The 14,946-nt window shown below is 39.8% G+C and overlaps 1 protein-coding gene across 4 annotated transcripts in view; it reads right to left on the bottom strand.

Moving 5' to 3' along the window:
• Positions 1-14,946, bottom strand: part of acap3b (ArfGAP with coiled-coil, ankyrin repeat and PH domains 3b) — a 76,614-nt gene that overhangs the window by 8,940 nt on the left and 52,728 nt on the right. For 2 of the 4 annotated variants that reach the window (XR_005206107.1, XM_037763781.1), the window contains exons 11-20: positions 5,013-5,125; positions 4,514-4,565; positions 4,245-4,345; positions 3,924-4,035; positions 3,595-3,827; positions 1,917-1,986; positions 1,651-1,745; positions 675-895; positions 446-538; positions 109-210 (exon numbers count right to left, since the gene is read on the bottom strand). Coding sequence is in view for 3 of the 4 variants with exons in the window: in XM_037763781.1 (XP_037619709.1) it covers positions 109-210; positions 446-538; positions 675-895; positions 1,651-1,745; positions 1,917-1,986; positions 3,595-3,827; positions 3,924-4,035; positions 4,245-4,345; positions 4,514-4,565; positions 5,013-5,125 (1,192 nt within the window). In the remaining variant the exon portion in view is untranslated. The remainder of the gene's footprint in view (positions 1-108; positions 211-445; positions 539-674; positions 896-1,650; positions 1,746-1,916; positions 1,987-3,594; positions 3,828-3,923; positions 4,036-4,244; positions 4,346-4,513; positions 4,566-5,012; positions 5,126-14,946) is intronic. The other 2 variants (XM_037763791.1, XM_037763802.1) reach the window with 1 other exon arrangement.

The following is a 14,946-nucleotide window of genomic DNA, read 5'->3' as shown; positions in this document are numbered from 1 at the left end:
CACTGCTATATTGCACTGTGATGCGAAGAAATGGTTATACTGTAATTGTATATACTGTACTCTTAGTATTCCACTTTTCCATACAACACAACACACAAACACACATACCTTCTTCTGTGACGCTGCCAACCACTGAGCCAAAAACCAGGATGTCAGTGCTGCCGTCAGTACTTCCTCCCAGGCCGCTGTCGCTGCTAAGACCTGCGGGGCCAAGCATCGCCAAGCCACGGACACGTTAATGATTACACAGCACATACTGTTCTACTCATACACACACACACACACCACCATCCCTGGTAGGACGGCACAATTAATAGATAACACGTCAGAAATTTGTGAGTTCTTTTGTCACAGTAAGGAGTTCCTACCTGCATCTTACTGTAAATCTACAATAATCTTGCACTGTGCATTGTGCCTGTGTGCACTGACTGTGTAGTGGACTTACTGCGAGGACCAGAGCCAGTGTCAAAGTAGGAAAATAGTGAATCCAGCTCATCTGGACAGAACAGGGAGTCCCGACGAAACTTTGCTGCAGCTGCTGTGAAAGGACAAAACAACAAGATTTCAGTCTGGGCTTCAGAGTGTAATACTAGACTCTAGATATACTAACATTTTGCATCTCTTGAGTTCATGAGTCCTGTGCTACTACAGACAAGTTAATTCTCTGCACTGACCTGCTGAGAGGTTTGCAGGTGAAGCGCTGCCCGGCTCGTAGCGATGGTATTTCCTGCGGACCTTGTTGGGGGCCCGAACAGAGCTGTTGTGTCGCTGGCACTTCTTCACCGTCCAGGGCCGGGACTTTCTTTCACCCTCCACCAATGCCTCGCTGCCACTCATCTTCTTCAGGAAGCGTTTCTCCACGTACTTAGACTTGATCCAGGCCTCTTTCTCCTGTCTGGAGGTAGACAATCACAAACTGACAATTTTAGATAAATTGAGACATATACAGATAAATTGTGTGTAGGCTAAATAAACAAAAAAACAAACAAACAAATAAATAAATAAATAAATAAAATATAAATAAATAAATAAATAAATAAATAAATAAATAAATAAATAAATAAATGTAGAAATAAAAGCATCAATTATCAAATAAATGTGCATGTTAATTTGAAGATAACATTAAACACTGGCTATTAAATGACAACATTAAGGCACGCCTCCTCATGAATGAATAAGGAAATAAATAAAAATGTAAATAAATGTAAATAGAAAAGAATTGGGAATTAGATATGACAATAAATGAATACAAAAACAAGTAAATTGTCTAATACATGAATACATTTTCTTTATTTATTTTTCTATTTCTGTGTATTTATTTTCAAATTAACCTGCACATTTGTTTGATAATTAAGATTTTATTTCTCCATTTCTTCTTTTATTCTTTTATTTATTTATTTTATTATAATGGCAGCTTTAGTCCTCCACAGTAGCCTGGATTGAGTCATGCAATAAAATAGCGGAAACTGAAAGACAGCTATTACCTGACATCATACAGATAAGTCAGTTAGACACCTTTTTTTAACCTAACTGACTTCAGAGTGGCCAAAAGCATCTAACAATGGAATATACAGTAAAAAAATATGTTTTTCCTTTTTGCTATAATGCTCTTTTTCTTGCCAAAAGCTCCTCATGGAGTAAGACACTGACCTTGAACTGGATGGTCCAGGTTTTTTCGCTCCCAGCTCCTCGCAGGCTCCCTCATAAATATGGTTGATCACAGTGTTTCCTAATTCACACATCAGCTAAACATGAGAGAAGAAGGAAGGAGGACAAAGATGGAAGACAGAGACAGAAAAAAAGAGAAGTTAAAATTGTTTTGCAATGCACTAAATAATAATAAATGCAACTCTGGTGGGGAAAAAAGCACAGTACAGAGAGCAGAAGCTGTAGGCGAATGTTTCGGGGAGACGCACCTTGAGTAATTCTGGCTCCCATGAGTCTAACGTCAGTGAACGCACTTTAGAGCAATGGACGCCTAAACTCCTGAAAGTAAAAAGAAGAAAACAGATTAAATACAGAAAGTGCAGTGTAAGGAGAGTTTATATCTAACCACAAGATTTTGGCACATTTTTACTCTTGTCCCTTTTATCACGACTGCCTGAGGTGGCAACCGTTTTCTGTGTGCCTGCACTTCAAAGCCTCAGGAGCTGCCTTCTCTAATTACTTAAACATCCAAACTGGTGATTTTTATCAGTTTCACATACCCATATCTTTAACTACATCTAGTGAATATCGTAATAACTGTTGCTGTGTCTATTCTTTTGATTGATGAGTCGATGTAATAAAAAATTGAATCATGTTTGACAAACACCAGCACATCAGAGGAGACGTTACCTCCGAATGAGATGTGATGCTTTAATGCAGGATAAAACAGGATAAATGTCACAGGAAGTCTTGGAAAGGTGTTTTGAGCAGGACTGCACAATATCATAATAATATTAGGGCTGTCAAAGTTAACGGAATAATAATGCATTACCGCTAATTTCTTTTAATTCAGCTAATTTGTTTAACGCATTAACGCAACATGCGATTTTTTGGTTGTAGCTGGCTCAGCTTTAAAGCTAGAGTGGCATCATATGAAACTAGAAAACCTAAGGAATCCATTGGTAGCAACCATGTCATAGTAGCATGTTGCAAACTAAATTTTGGCGAGGAAAAGCTTGCATGGCCATTTTCAAAGGGGTCTCTTGACCTCCCATCTCAAGATATGTGAATGAAAATGGGTTCTATGGGTACCCACGAGTCTCCCCTTTACAGACATGCCCACTTTATGATAACCACATGCAGTTTTGGGCAAGTTATAGTGAAGTCAGGACACTGACACACTGACAGCTGTTGTTGCCTGTTGGGCTTAAGTTTGCCATGTTATGATTTGAGCATATTGTTTTATGCTAAATGCAGTACCTGTGAGGGTTTCTGGACAATATTTGTCATTGTTTTGTGTTGTTAATTGATTACCAATAATAAATATATACATACATTTGCATAAAGCAAGCATATTTGTCCACTCCCATGTTGATAAGAAGTACTTGACAAATCTCCTTTTAAGGGACATTTTGAACAGATAAAAATGTGCGATTAATCGTGATTAAATAATTTAATTGATTGACAGCCCTAAATTATATACAACATAATTTTTATCGTCATTGCGATGTCAACTTAAGTGATAAACACATCGCAAAAGACTGTGGTATTGCAATCAGGGATTTTTTTAGTTAGTTGAAAGAGAATATCAGTAGAAAACTGCACTTTTATTTATTGGTGCCTTTTGTATTCAGTTCAATGTGTTCAAGAAAAGAATGTTGGAAGTAAATTTCCTTTCATTTTTTTTAATTCAGCAAGCAATTTTTTTGTATTTTAGCAGAATACTGAAAGCAGCAGAAAGGCTGAACTGAGTACACTTTAATATCGGTTTATTTATCACAATATTTAACATAATCTCATATTGCATATTTTCCTCATATCGTGCACCCCTAATATGAGCTGACTAATCTCCTGCAACACCTTGCTATAGATTTCACACGGACAAAACCAGCTCTGCTGTTCTTCCTGCCTCTAAACAAAACCTCTCCTACTGTTAAGTGCAGTCACCTGTGGATCCCCGAGCACTCGATGCAGAGCAGCACTCCCAGGTTGATGGAGGCCCAGCACGGAGCCGCTTGGCCGCAGTCACAGCACAGCTCGTTGCCCGGCAGGCTCTGTACCCTCTGGAGGAGGCTTTCGCCGCCTCCCCGAACTCCCCTATCAGCCCTCTCCCCCCTCTCTCTGGGCTCGCTGGCAGAGTCGATGCTACTCGTGGAGGGCGAGGCTGTCCGGTCCAAACGCTGCAGGGATAGGTGGACAAGTCAGAGAAAGGGGTTCGCAGCACTTGTCTGCTATCATGTGACTGTCGCTGCATGTGTATAAGTGTGTGTTCGTACCTCAATGTAGTAATTGTCGGCGATGTCTTTGTAAGCAGAAGCGATGCTTGCTTGGACTGCCTGGATCCAAGCCTGCCGCAGCTTCTCAGACTCAGCCTGCAGCATACAGCTCCTACAGGTTTAGAGAGGCCAGTTATATACAGTAATACCTGGTCTAATGCTACAAAGATACGTGTAATTTGGATGATTAGTAAATTCCAAATGATTGACTCAATAATGTAACAACAAATCTGAAAAGACAACATAACAACGAAGGTTTTTAGAGAGGTTTAATTTGGATGAAACTTAATCTCGTTGGGACAAAAACACACACAAACTCACTTTGTGGGTGAAACCACCTCGAAGCAGAACCGCCTCTCATTATCTTCACACGGTTTGACAGAGCACAGCCTCAGGTCCTCCACCACGACTGTCAAAGAGTCCTGTCATCGGCAGAGACGAGTGTCACAACAGTTCGACCCTATTTACCCTCAAGCTACAAAAGCAGGTTAGTCGTGTTCTCATAACTCCCCCAGTCTACACCACTAATGTGCAAGTTATTAATAAATAATAATTAGACGCATAACTCTAAACTGTCAAAACAACTGTACCTTGAGTTTCTTTTGATAGACCAGCTGGCTGTTTTGTATTGAGAACCACCGCCTTGAGGAAGAGAGAAGGTATGAGAGGTTAGACAGTTTCCGTGAGAGATGATTGACATAAAGAAATCAAATGTCTGCATGCTGAAATAATTGGTCCTGCAAAGAAAAGCACCGTTCATTACTACTGTGATTACTAAATCTATAGATGAGTATTGACTTCCTCTTGAAACAAGGCCAATTGAGGACATTCTTCTGACTTATCCAAACCATTTTTTAAGGTACAAGTCAACCAAAGTTTAGAAAATCAATCAAGGCCTGTGGCATTTGGTGTAAAATATTGAAATGCAGACCCTTTTCCTTACAATACATGTATTTTTATAGTTATGTTACCTTGTTTACTAACTAACTTGACCGTTTTACTATTAATTGTTTTGCACGTCTACTGGTTATCTCATTAACTTTAATCAGATTGTCTCTGTTAAGCTCTCCATCTTCACTTCTCTCGTACCTGTTCCAGGTCTTGAACGCATTGCTGGCTCTCTTGAAGAGGTAGCCCTCCATGACCACACCGTTGGGTGCATCCACATTGAATTCCAACTTGGGGTCATCATAAGAAAAGTCCTGTAGGGGGAACACATAGGAACACATAAGATCAATTTTAGGGTCTGAATTATCAAATACATTTTAAAAGAGCGCCCAGTAGAGCGGTGCAGTAATGAGTCCTAAAATCCAGAAATGAGTTAGCATTTTAGCAATTCCCTTTATGTTTCCTTGTCTGGAAGTCAATGGGATTTTATGAAATAGTTTTTGGTTAAATGCCTGAGATAAGATCTGTGGTTAACACCGGCTGGAAGAGATTGCAAAAGGTATAACAGGCAACAGTTGTTGGTTGCTGTTTGTAAACAAACCACATTCAAAGTTGGCCAAACCTCCTCAGCTCAACGAGCCAAGAGGGAGAGAAAGTGAGCTACAGAGTGAACGGAGAGAGAGAGCGCCGATAGTCGGAACAAAGCAGCGAATCAGAGAAATAAAACCTTATTTTTTTAGTGTTTCACGGCGGTTACGATCTAAAACACAAATAAACACACAACTAACTCCGCACAATTCTACGGGAAGGTACAGAGTTGCCGGATTGTGAATGAATGCAGCTGAAAGGCAGGATGTCCTCTCCGCCTGGTGTGTGTGTCTCGGTCAAACTGACACACCGATAGCAGCACATAGCAGCCACTGCATGCAGCAGAGGAGAGACAGAGGAACAGGGGAACTCACAGCGATGTAACAAACCCGTTCTCATCCGTGAAATATGGCCGTAAAGCCTCTAAAGAGGGACTTGTGCCAATTGCTGCATAGACTAATGCTTGTGCCTCGGTATCAGATGTCGAGGGCCGTGAGAAAGCGCCGGTATTTTACCACCTGAACGGGATGCACATCCTATGTGGTGTTATTGTCTGTGGGTTACACCCCCACATGGGCCCAGAGGCTGTTGGCTGACGGCCAGCAATGTCCCGAGTAAATCAAAATAAGGAGAAAATACAGGCAGAGGGCTGCAGGGTCTCTGCAGAAACAGACACCACCACACACTTACGAGAGATGATTGAGATTTCTTTTGTATCAGTCTATACATTAATTTCTAGGAAATTGTTGCATATTACACCTTTAACGTTTGTTCTACGATATAAAATGTCAGCAAATATCCCACTCATGAATTTTGAAGCTTTTATGTGTCTTTGGTTGCTAACAAGTGGCTACATGAGACTACCAAACGTCATCACGCTGAACTCTAGTCCGCCTTTAGCTTAGTAGTGGTGACGTAAAGTCACGCGACCGTGATGTAGTTTGTTTATAGCCTAACGTTAGCTTTTTACTTCTGGCAATTTCATTTATGCTTCAAAAATCATAAAAGTGGTGTTCATTTGTGAAGATTTTGTCGCTGAACAAAACGTGTAAGTATCATAAACATTTCTTTGCCACAGAGTTTATTTTCTGCAATAATCCAAAACCCAATGGAAAAATACCATTGGCTTTTTGTCAGGGGAACAAGTGCGGTTTGGCACTATAAAAATATGTCATCCCTGCAGCACTCTATGAACTGCCAGAAACCAGTTTACTGCAAAGGCCAAGTTTTCAAGTTGTAGTTGCTCCTGCTTTCCAAAAACAACACTAGTGTCATATCAAAAACAATGGGCGTCATGCTTCAACTCTATAACCAGTTTCCTGATGGCTCGATTTTACCAGCATGAAATTACCAGCATGCTAATACAGTATGTACACCAAAAGAGTTAGTGCTGGCTGCAATCATTCCTCTTGTCCACACTGGCCACAAAGAGTTTCCTATCCTAAAGCGATTCCAATGAAAGTGATGGGGGGGGGGGCAAAATCCACAGTCCTCGTTCTGTGTAAGGATGCATGGTAAAGTTCAACGGAAGCTAACACAAGGCTGGGTCAATTCAGGTGATTCTGTGGAGCAATACGTGTAAAAGTCCACCTAATCATAACAAGAGGAGATAGAGATAACGTCTTGTCAGCACCACAGTAGCTGTGCTAAATGACACACCGCGAGTGTGTGTTCCTCCACAAAAATACAAAAAGTCTGTCCTCTCCACCATCTGTTCATTAGTTTAACCTTTAAAGAATATGTCAAATCTGCACCTGTCTCTACCTGTCAGCTTTCTCTAATCTCTAATCTGTTTTGTCCACACAGAGTTTGATTTCCAAGGAAAGACAGATGCCACCTGCTCAGTGAGGCGAAAAACATAATGACAGATATAAATGAGGGCCGAGGCTAAGGTTAGGTTTCACTATTGTTAGGAGGCCTTTGGTTTGGGGTAAGGTAACACTGGGCATATGGCAGATGACTTCACACACACACGACCATGCTCTGTCTCGATGCTGTATCTCTTCTCATGAAAATATCATTAAATAATTCTGTGCGCTCTGATGTCGTCATGCACTGCTGACTTTGTTAAAAGTATTGAGGCCTTTTCATCGATCACACCAGAAGCCACAACAACCACAAATAGATTTTTTTTCATTTAATATTGCTAGAAATGTCCACTTTGGGTTATGGATGCACCGATACCGATACTGGATCGGATACCAGGCCGATGCCGACTCAAATAGCTGGATCGGGTATCAGTGACAATGGAGCCGATCTATTCAATTCAATGTTATGTTTATATACTTTATACACTTGAATTGTAATTCCTGTTTATGTTTTGTTGCTGCATTAAAAAGGTTTACACTTGAATTGTAATTCCTGTTAATTTTGAAGATTTTTTACCAAGTTGCTGGTGTACGATTTATTATTTTAATAATAAATAACAATTAAATACATTTATATCTATGTATTTATTAGTCACATTTTGCTTTACAAAGTTAGGAAAGCAATGCTTAAGTAAAGCCTGATGTTGCCTTTCACATAAAAGAATGATACCAGTCACTTCCACACAGTTAGGCATTCAGCTTATTAATTAAAGACTGGGATCAATGGTACCCAAAGCGCAGGTATTGCTATCAGGACTGAAAAGGTTGCATCGGTGCATCCAACTTTGATAAGGTAAATGTGAACCAACATGTGACATTAGTAGTCTGTATAACCATAATGCATTCATTCATTCATTCATTCATACACACAGAGGCTGCCATACAAGGTACCAACCTGCCCATCAGGATCTAATCTAAATACTCATTCACACACAGATGAAACAGCCTTCGGGAGCTTTTGGGGTTAAGTATCTTGCACAAGGACACATTGACATGTGGACTGGAGAAACCTGGGATTGAACTGCCAACCTTCCGATTGGTGGGCGAACCGCTCAACCTCTACTGCTAATGCGTACTGAAACAGACCACTAGAAATAAATATGGAGCTAATTTCCTGCCAAAACTTAAAAAAAAAAAAAAAAAAAGTTTTACAAATGCCAATGCAATTCACTAACAAACACAGTGTGGTTTGCAAATGTAAAAAACATCTATAACAAACTAATGCATTTTGTTTTGCAAATACAAAAAATCACATTTCTAATGCTGCAGAAACAAAAATGTTCAATGAACAGAAGTATTCATGAAAACTGAAGACAAAACAAAAAGTAATCCTCACCAGGGTATAGTCCAGCCTGCCAAATATCTTCATGGTAACCACACTGACATCCAACAGCATCTCAAACTCAATAATAACAGTAATAATTAAATAATAAATAAATAAATAAATAAATAATGCAAAGGTGTCAGAGAGAAAAGAGCATGTCTATAGTATCCCTTCAGGTTATTAAGTTGGAGCAGCGGACGAAACACACGTGCATCCCACCCGAGTCCAGATGAGAGACTGTTGCACAACAGCAGCATGCTTGTGCCGTTCCTTCACTCACTTCATATCCACCTACCCCCGGCCGCGAGCCCTCATTATCATACAGCTGTCACAGACCCCTCGTGCCCCGCTGACCCCTGCTGGAGATCAAACATTTCATCTGTTACGCACCAGGCCTCCTCCCCGCCCCATGCACGCCTAGATTTAAGGCTCCCCACCGGTCACTCTGGAGCTCCGGGGGTTTCATCCGCAGGTTTTGGAGGAGTCAGCTTTCCATCTGTCTGCGGCTCTCAAACACTGTTCCTGCTTAATCAAGCTGACATTATTGCTCCCCAAACACCAGCCCGGAGCCCCTTCTTCCCACCTTAAATCAGCCAGCAGCACCATGGATGGAGGAGCACAGGCAGCATACAAGTGTCCAACAACAGCACAGGAGGCAGAATGGCCTCCATCCAAACCAGAGACCCACTGAATATATTTATATTTCACATTTGATAAGTTAAAGGGGAACTATGCACATTTTTTAAATTCAATTCTTATGGTCTAGGATAGTTTATATATTATATTATATTATATTATCATTCTATGATATAAGTTATTAAAGGAGAAGTGAGAAAGGGGTAGGGAAATATAAGTTTTACTTCTACCTACTCCTTTTCGGACACTATCACTCTTGTTTTGTTTGTTATTATTTTGTATCTGTTTTTATTTATTTTTATGTTCGAAATAAAGTCTTTCATTCATTCATTCATTCTAAGACTTTCCAAATATATTAGTAATATTAGTAGTGAACAACTCTCTCCCAAATCCCAAAACTACAGAGCTAAAACTTTGTGATGTCATCGGGTATAAAGTCTGAAACAGCTCCATAGACGATGAATAGGGAGAGATGTTCTATAGATGACACTGAGAGCACACAGAAGGATGTTCTGAGTATATGGGAACATTTTCTGTTTCACAACTAATAATACTATTATACAATAAAACTCATTTGGGTATAAAAAAAAGAAAATTAACAAAATCAGTTTTCCATTCATTGTCTATGGAGCAGCTCGGTTTTGAGAGAAAGTAGCTCATGTTCACAAATATTGATTGACCTTTACTAGATCAGGGAAATGACATAACGAAATTCTTCATGTAGGCGGTGTTCCACTTTAATTATACCTGTGAGTCTATTTCAGAGAAGTTGGTTCAATCATGTGGAATTTCTTTTAGGTATGTAAGCTATTATAAGGTGTGTCTGTTACATTGTCCACAGTGTGAACAATGTAACAGACATACCTGTTCAATTAAAAAATCCAATACAGCACTTGCACAACAAAGCCTTACTACAGTATATACAAGGTTTAAAGACGTGTGTAGTGTAAATCAAACAACAACAAAAAGCCCTGAGGAACTGGAAGGCATTTCGAATGCGTGGTGATGCAAAAAATGAGGTCGTTCATAGAATATGAGTTTCTTTAAACATAGATCAAAAAATACTTGCAAAAGCAGAGTGCACTAAATAAATAATAAAGAATGAGCTCGCACATGTGGAACAAAACAAAACAAAAATAGGCCTACTAAACTACACAGATGCACACACGATTGAAAAAACAGTGTGGCTCCCTCGGCTCCTAATTCCACCAGCCGTTCACCCGTGACTCCACTATGCAGGCTTGAATACGTGATGTGAGACCTGCCAATACCCCTCAGGTGCGCAGGTGACGTAGCAACAGAAATATTTACAATTTATAATATTTACGACCACATTAAAACTGTCTAGGACAAAGTGAAATACTAGTGACATTAAATCACTGCTTCTCTCTGGCACATAGTTTGGGACCAGTTCCCATGCTTTTACTTTTTTATTTAGAAGTTTCAACTTTATTCTAGTTATAATTTGACAGGCAGGAAATGCGGGGAGAGACAGAGGAAGACAAAGGTCCCCGGCTTGAATCGAACTGAAGATGTTGTGATGGTATGTTTGGACCACTAGACCACCGCAACGCCCTTATAGCTGACATGTTTTAGCACAAATGTATTTAAAGTAGGGCTGTCAATCGCAAATTAGTCACAGATTTTTTATCCGTTCCAAATGTACCTTAAAGAAAGATTTGTCAAGTAATACTCTTATCAACATGGGAGTGGGCATATATGCTGCTTTATGCAAAAGTATGTATATATTTATTATTGGAAATCAATTAACAACACAAAACAATGACAAATATTGTCCGGAAACCCTCACAGGTACTGCATTTAGCATAAAAAATATGCTCAAATAACATGGCAAACTCAAGCCCTATGGACTATGACTTGCCGCAAACTGCATGTGATTACATAAAGTGGGCATGTCTGTAAAGGGGAGACTCATGGGTACCCATAGACCCCATTTTCATTCACATATCTTGAGGTCAGAGGTCAAGGGACCCCTTTGAAAATGGCCATGCCAGTTATTCCTTGCCAAAATTTAGCATAAGTTTAGAGCGTTATCTAGCCTCTTTCTGCACAAGCTATGACATGGTTGGTACCGATGGATTCTTTAGGTTTTCTAGTTTCATATGATGCCAGTATCTTCACTCTAGCTTTAAAACTGAGCCCGCTACATCCTAAGTATCGCAAGTTGCGTTAATGTGTTATTATCCCATTAACTTTGACAGCCCTGATTTAAAGCCCTGATTCAATAGGCTACAAACACACATACAGTATGTGCACAAGCACACTATAACCCGGTTACTTTGAATAAACAGATTAAGGTTAAATCATTTGAGCTGACACAAAGTGATGAAATGTTTTGTGCACTGTGTATAAACACATTTGGTTTATAAAATGTTTACTCTCCCTCTCACTACAGTTTTCTGACAGCACTTGCATAGTTTTCTGTCTGTTTTTGTCTCTCTCTCTCTCTCTCTCTCTCTCTCTCTCTCTCTCTCTCTCTCTCTTTGTTTACGTCTCTCTGACTTTAAAAAGTTGTGCAGCCAAATGCTGTAACAATGGAGGAGGAGAGAGCTGAGGCGACAATCCCCCTGGGAGCCACAATGAAGTCCTGCACACAAAAAAAGACTGCTGTGAAAGAATGGAGAGAGGAGAAAGAGGGAGCATGTGAGATATAAAGAAGGGGAGGGGGTAGTCGAGGCAGATTTACAAAAAACAGGGAAAGTAAAGGCGAAGAAGGGAAGGATTGTGAAAGAACAGAGATTAAAGTATTTTCTCACTGCTGACAAGATCGTTTCGGTTTCACGTTCATGAGAATGTCACAGTGAATTTCCACGTTATTGTGGAGCGAGAGTTTATCGCCTCTTTACTTCTCTGTTATCCGTCTAGCTTGCCCAAAGCGACGTCAAGTTTAGCCCAAACTACGTTCATAATGAAGCGGTCTTCTTCTCCTCTGAGTATGATTACTGCAGTTACTTAATGGTCTATTAATAAAGGATGTGTACTATCTATAATTCACAAACTCTGCTGTCTCGTGGCTTTGCTTCCTGCACCACTACATTTGAATACGACGGGGGCGGTTTTACAAATAAAAGAAGGGGATGAAATCTGATATGGATCATGGCAACTTTTACTTCTGAATCGTTTAATGCTGCCTATCTTTTTCCTTCCTCTGTTTTTTTTTTTTTTTTAATGTTTTTCACAGATATAATTACAAAGTAAGATGGTAGGAGACAGAACAATATCTTTCTATCTGACTTTCTAGTGCATCATCACATGATTGGCTTTGATAATCGTCTCTATGTGTGGTTTCACATGATCACCCTGCTAATGACTCTCTGTGGAAAATGCTTTTCTTCATAGGCCCAGTGTTTAGTCTGTGTAATGTGTGATATCAAAAGACAACGACTCTGTTTGACCTACATTTTAAACTGGGATTTTGTAACAACAACCATTTGCAAAATGCATGAGAAGATGAAAGAAGCTACAGTGATTGTATTGAATATAGAGTTTGTGATTCATAAATTAAAAACCCCCACTAAAACAAAGCTCATTAAGTCACAAACAAACTTGTCATTTTGGAAAATTACAAATAAACTGAACAACAGAGTTTAATTCTTTTACGCTATAATTCAGAAGTCTACAGAGACACCCTCCTCTCTTCTTCTATAGTTTTATTCTCTTTCATACTCAAACTGATCTCCTCCTTTTTTTTATCCGTCTCCTGCTCTCTTTATCTGTCCTTTATCTGCTCTTTGTCTTTCATTCAACCGACTATACTGTGTGTCGTGATGCCATCTGTTGACTTTGGCTTGAGCTGGCAGAGGACGGAGGAGGAAGTGGGTTGAGGCTGGCATCACGCACGACATCAGAGAACAGAGCCAGCTGTGATCAGATCATCTTACTGCTGCTTCTGTAGGCCGATTTTATTAGATTCAAATAATATTTCTATTTATATACAGACTGAAACAAGGACTGTCAGGATTTGACAACTCAAAATAAAATGTAATATATATCTGGGACATTATGGTTAGTTTTTAAACTTAGTTTATCTAAGTTAGATTATTTAGTATTATAAAAGCTCTTTATATCAAGAAGTGCACAGCAATGTGAAATGTTACAGTGAAACATCGCCACACAAAGTCTGATATTGACTGATATTTAGCACTGGCTTATTCCTCCCTGTATACCAGTGGGCAACTCAGGGTCTGAGAAGTGAAGCCAATGCTGAAGTGCCTTAAACTTGCATTCTTTCTAACAGCCAGCAGGGGGCGACTCCTCTGGTTGCAAAAAGAAGAATGATTGTATAGAAAATGTCTATGAGAAAATGAGCCTACTTCTCATTTGATTTATTACCTCAGTAAACACTGTAAACATGTGTTTATGGTCTCAATCGCTAGTTTCAAGTCTTCTTCAATACAGCATGATGTTCATTTAGTAAATTATGGTCCTATTTAGAGTCAAATAGTCCATAAAGCAGGGCATGCTTTAGGGCGTGGCTACCTTGTGATTGAAAGGTCGCTACCACGGCGTTGTGGGAGATGTCCGTGCTTTCGTCTTACAACTTTAACCCTTTCACAGTGTGTTTTCAGATCATGAAAATTAATTATAACCTTTTGGTCACCTAAAAACGTCTTATTCAGTGTTCGGTTGTACTTAGCTCCACCCTCTCGTGTCACTTCTGGTTGCAAAAAACAAGATGACGACGGCCAAAATGCCGAACTCGAGGCTTCAAAACGGCAGTCCGCAAACCACTGGGTGACGTCACGGTGACTACGTCCACTTCATATATACAGTCTATGATGTAGCCTAGCAATCGTATTGTATGTTGCACATGCAAAACAGACACACTGCATGCATGTGTGATGTGTGATGTATTGATTAGATGATCAGCATTTAATGAGATTGGGGAGACAGAACAATGCAGATGTGTTTCTTGGATGGACAGAATGAGATTTAAAAGTCTAGACAGAAAGGAGAGAGGGAAATGTCATCAATCACAAGAACTACTGCAATTTAAATACGATTAGCAAAGTCAATACAATGGATTCAATTTCAAAAATGATAAAACAAGATAATAAAGGGAAATATTGCCTGAACATCATAAGCTAGGAAAACTATTTTTAAGCTTCTACTTTGACAATTATGTCTTCTTAACTGGCTTGCTGATATGTTGACAAATCCTCAGGGTTCAATTTTCAGATGAAACTAATTGGAACAGCACAAAATAGCAGGAGGATATTTGGGAGAGCTGCATCCTTCAAAGGGAGGCAGAAGAGAGGGAGGGTGAGACGCTGTGTGTGTTTGTATATTTATGAGAAACAAAGGAGTGTGTGTGTTTGCCTCCGTGCATGTGAGGGATGGAGAGAAACAGAGAATTTAAGATGAAGCTGAGAGATGTAGAACAAGAGAACAAAGATGACATCGAATGAGAGACAAAAATAAGCTTGCAGGGTTTGTAAAATGAAAGTTCATTAGATGAGTATTACAGGCAGGGTGGAGAAAAGTATCTTGCGTCAGGAGGGCCGTGGGACTTTGTTAAGAGGCGAGACATGATGGACACAAACTCATGACAAGTGATGAAACACACGAGCTTCAGTGAGGTAAAAAAACAACAACAAAACAAACAAAAGCGTCTAACCACCGTGCACAAACAAGCTGATGCTGGCTCGCCCACACAAGCAGGAACAGACGACCCACAGACACACACGGAAGTTCAGTG

The sequence above is a fragment of the Sebastes umbrosus genome, chromosome 1 (assembly GCF_015220745.1).
Source record: "Sebastes umbrosus isolate fSebUmb1 chromosome 1, fSebUmb1.pri, whole genome shotgun sequence".
In the NCBI taxonomy this organism is placed as follows: Eukaryota; Metazoa; Chordata; class Actinopteri; order Perciformes; family Sebastidae; genus Sebastes; species Sebastes umbrosus.
This window is presented reverse-complemented; position numbering and strand designations above follow the sequence as displayed.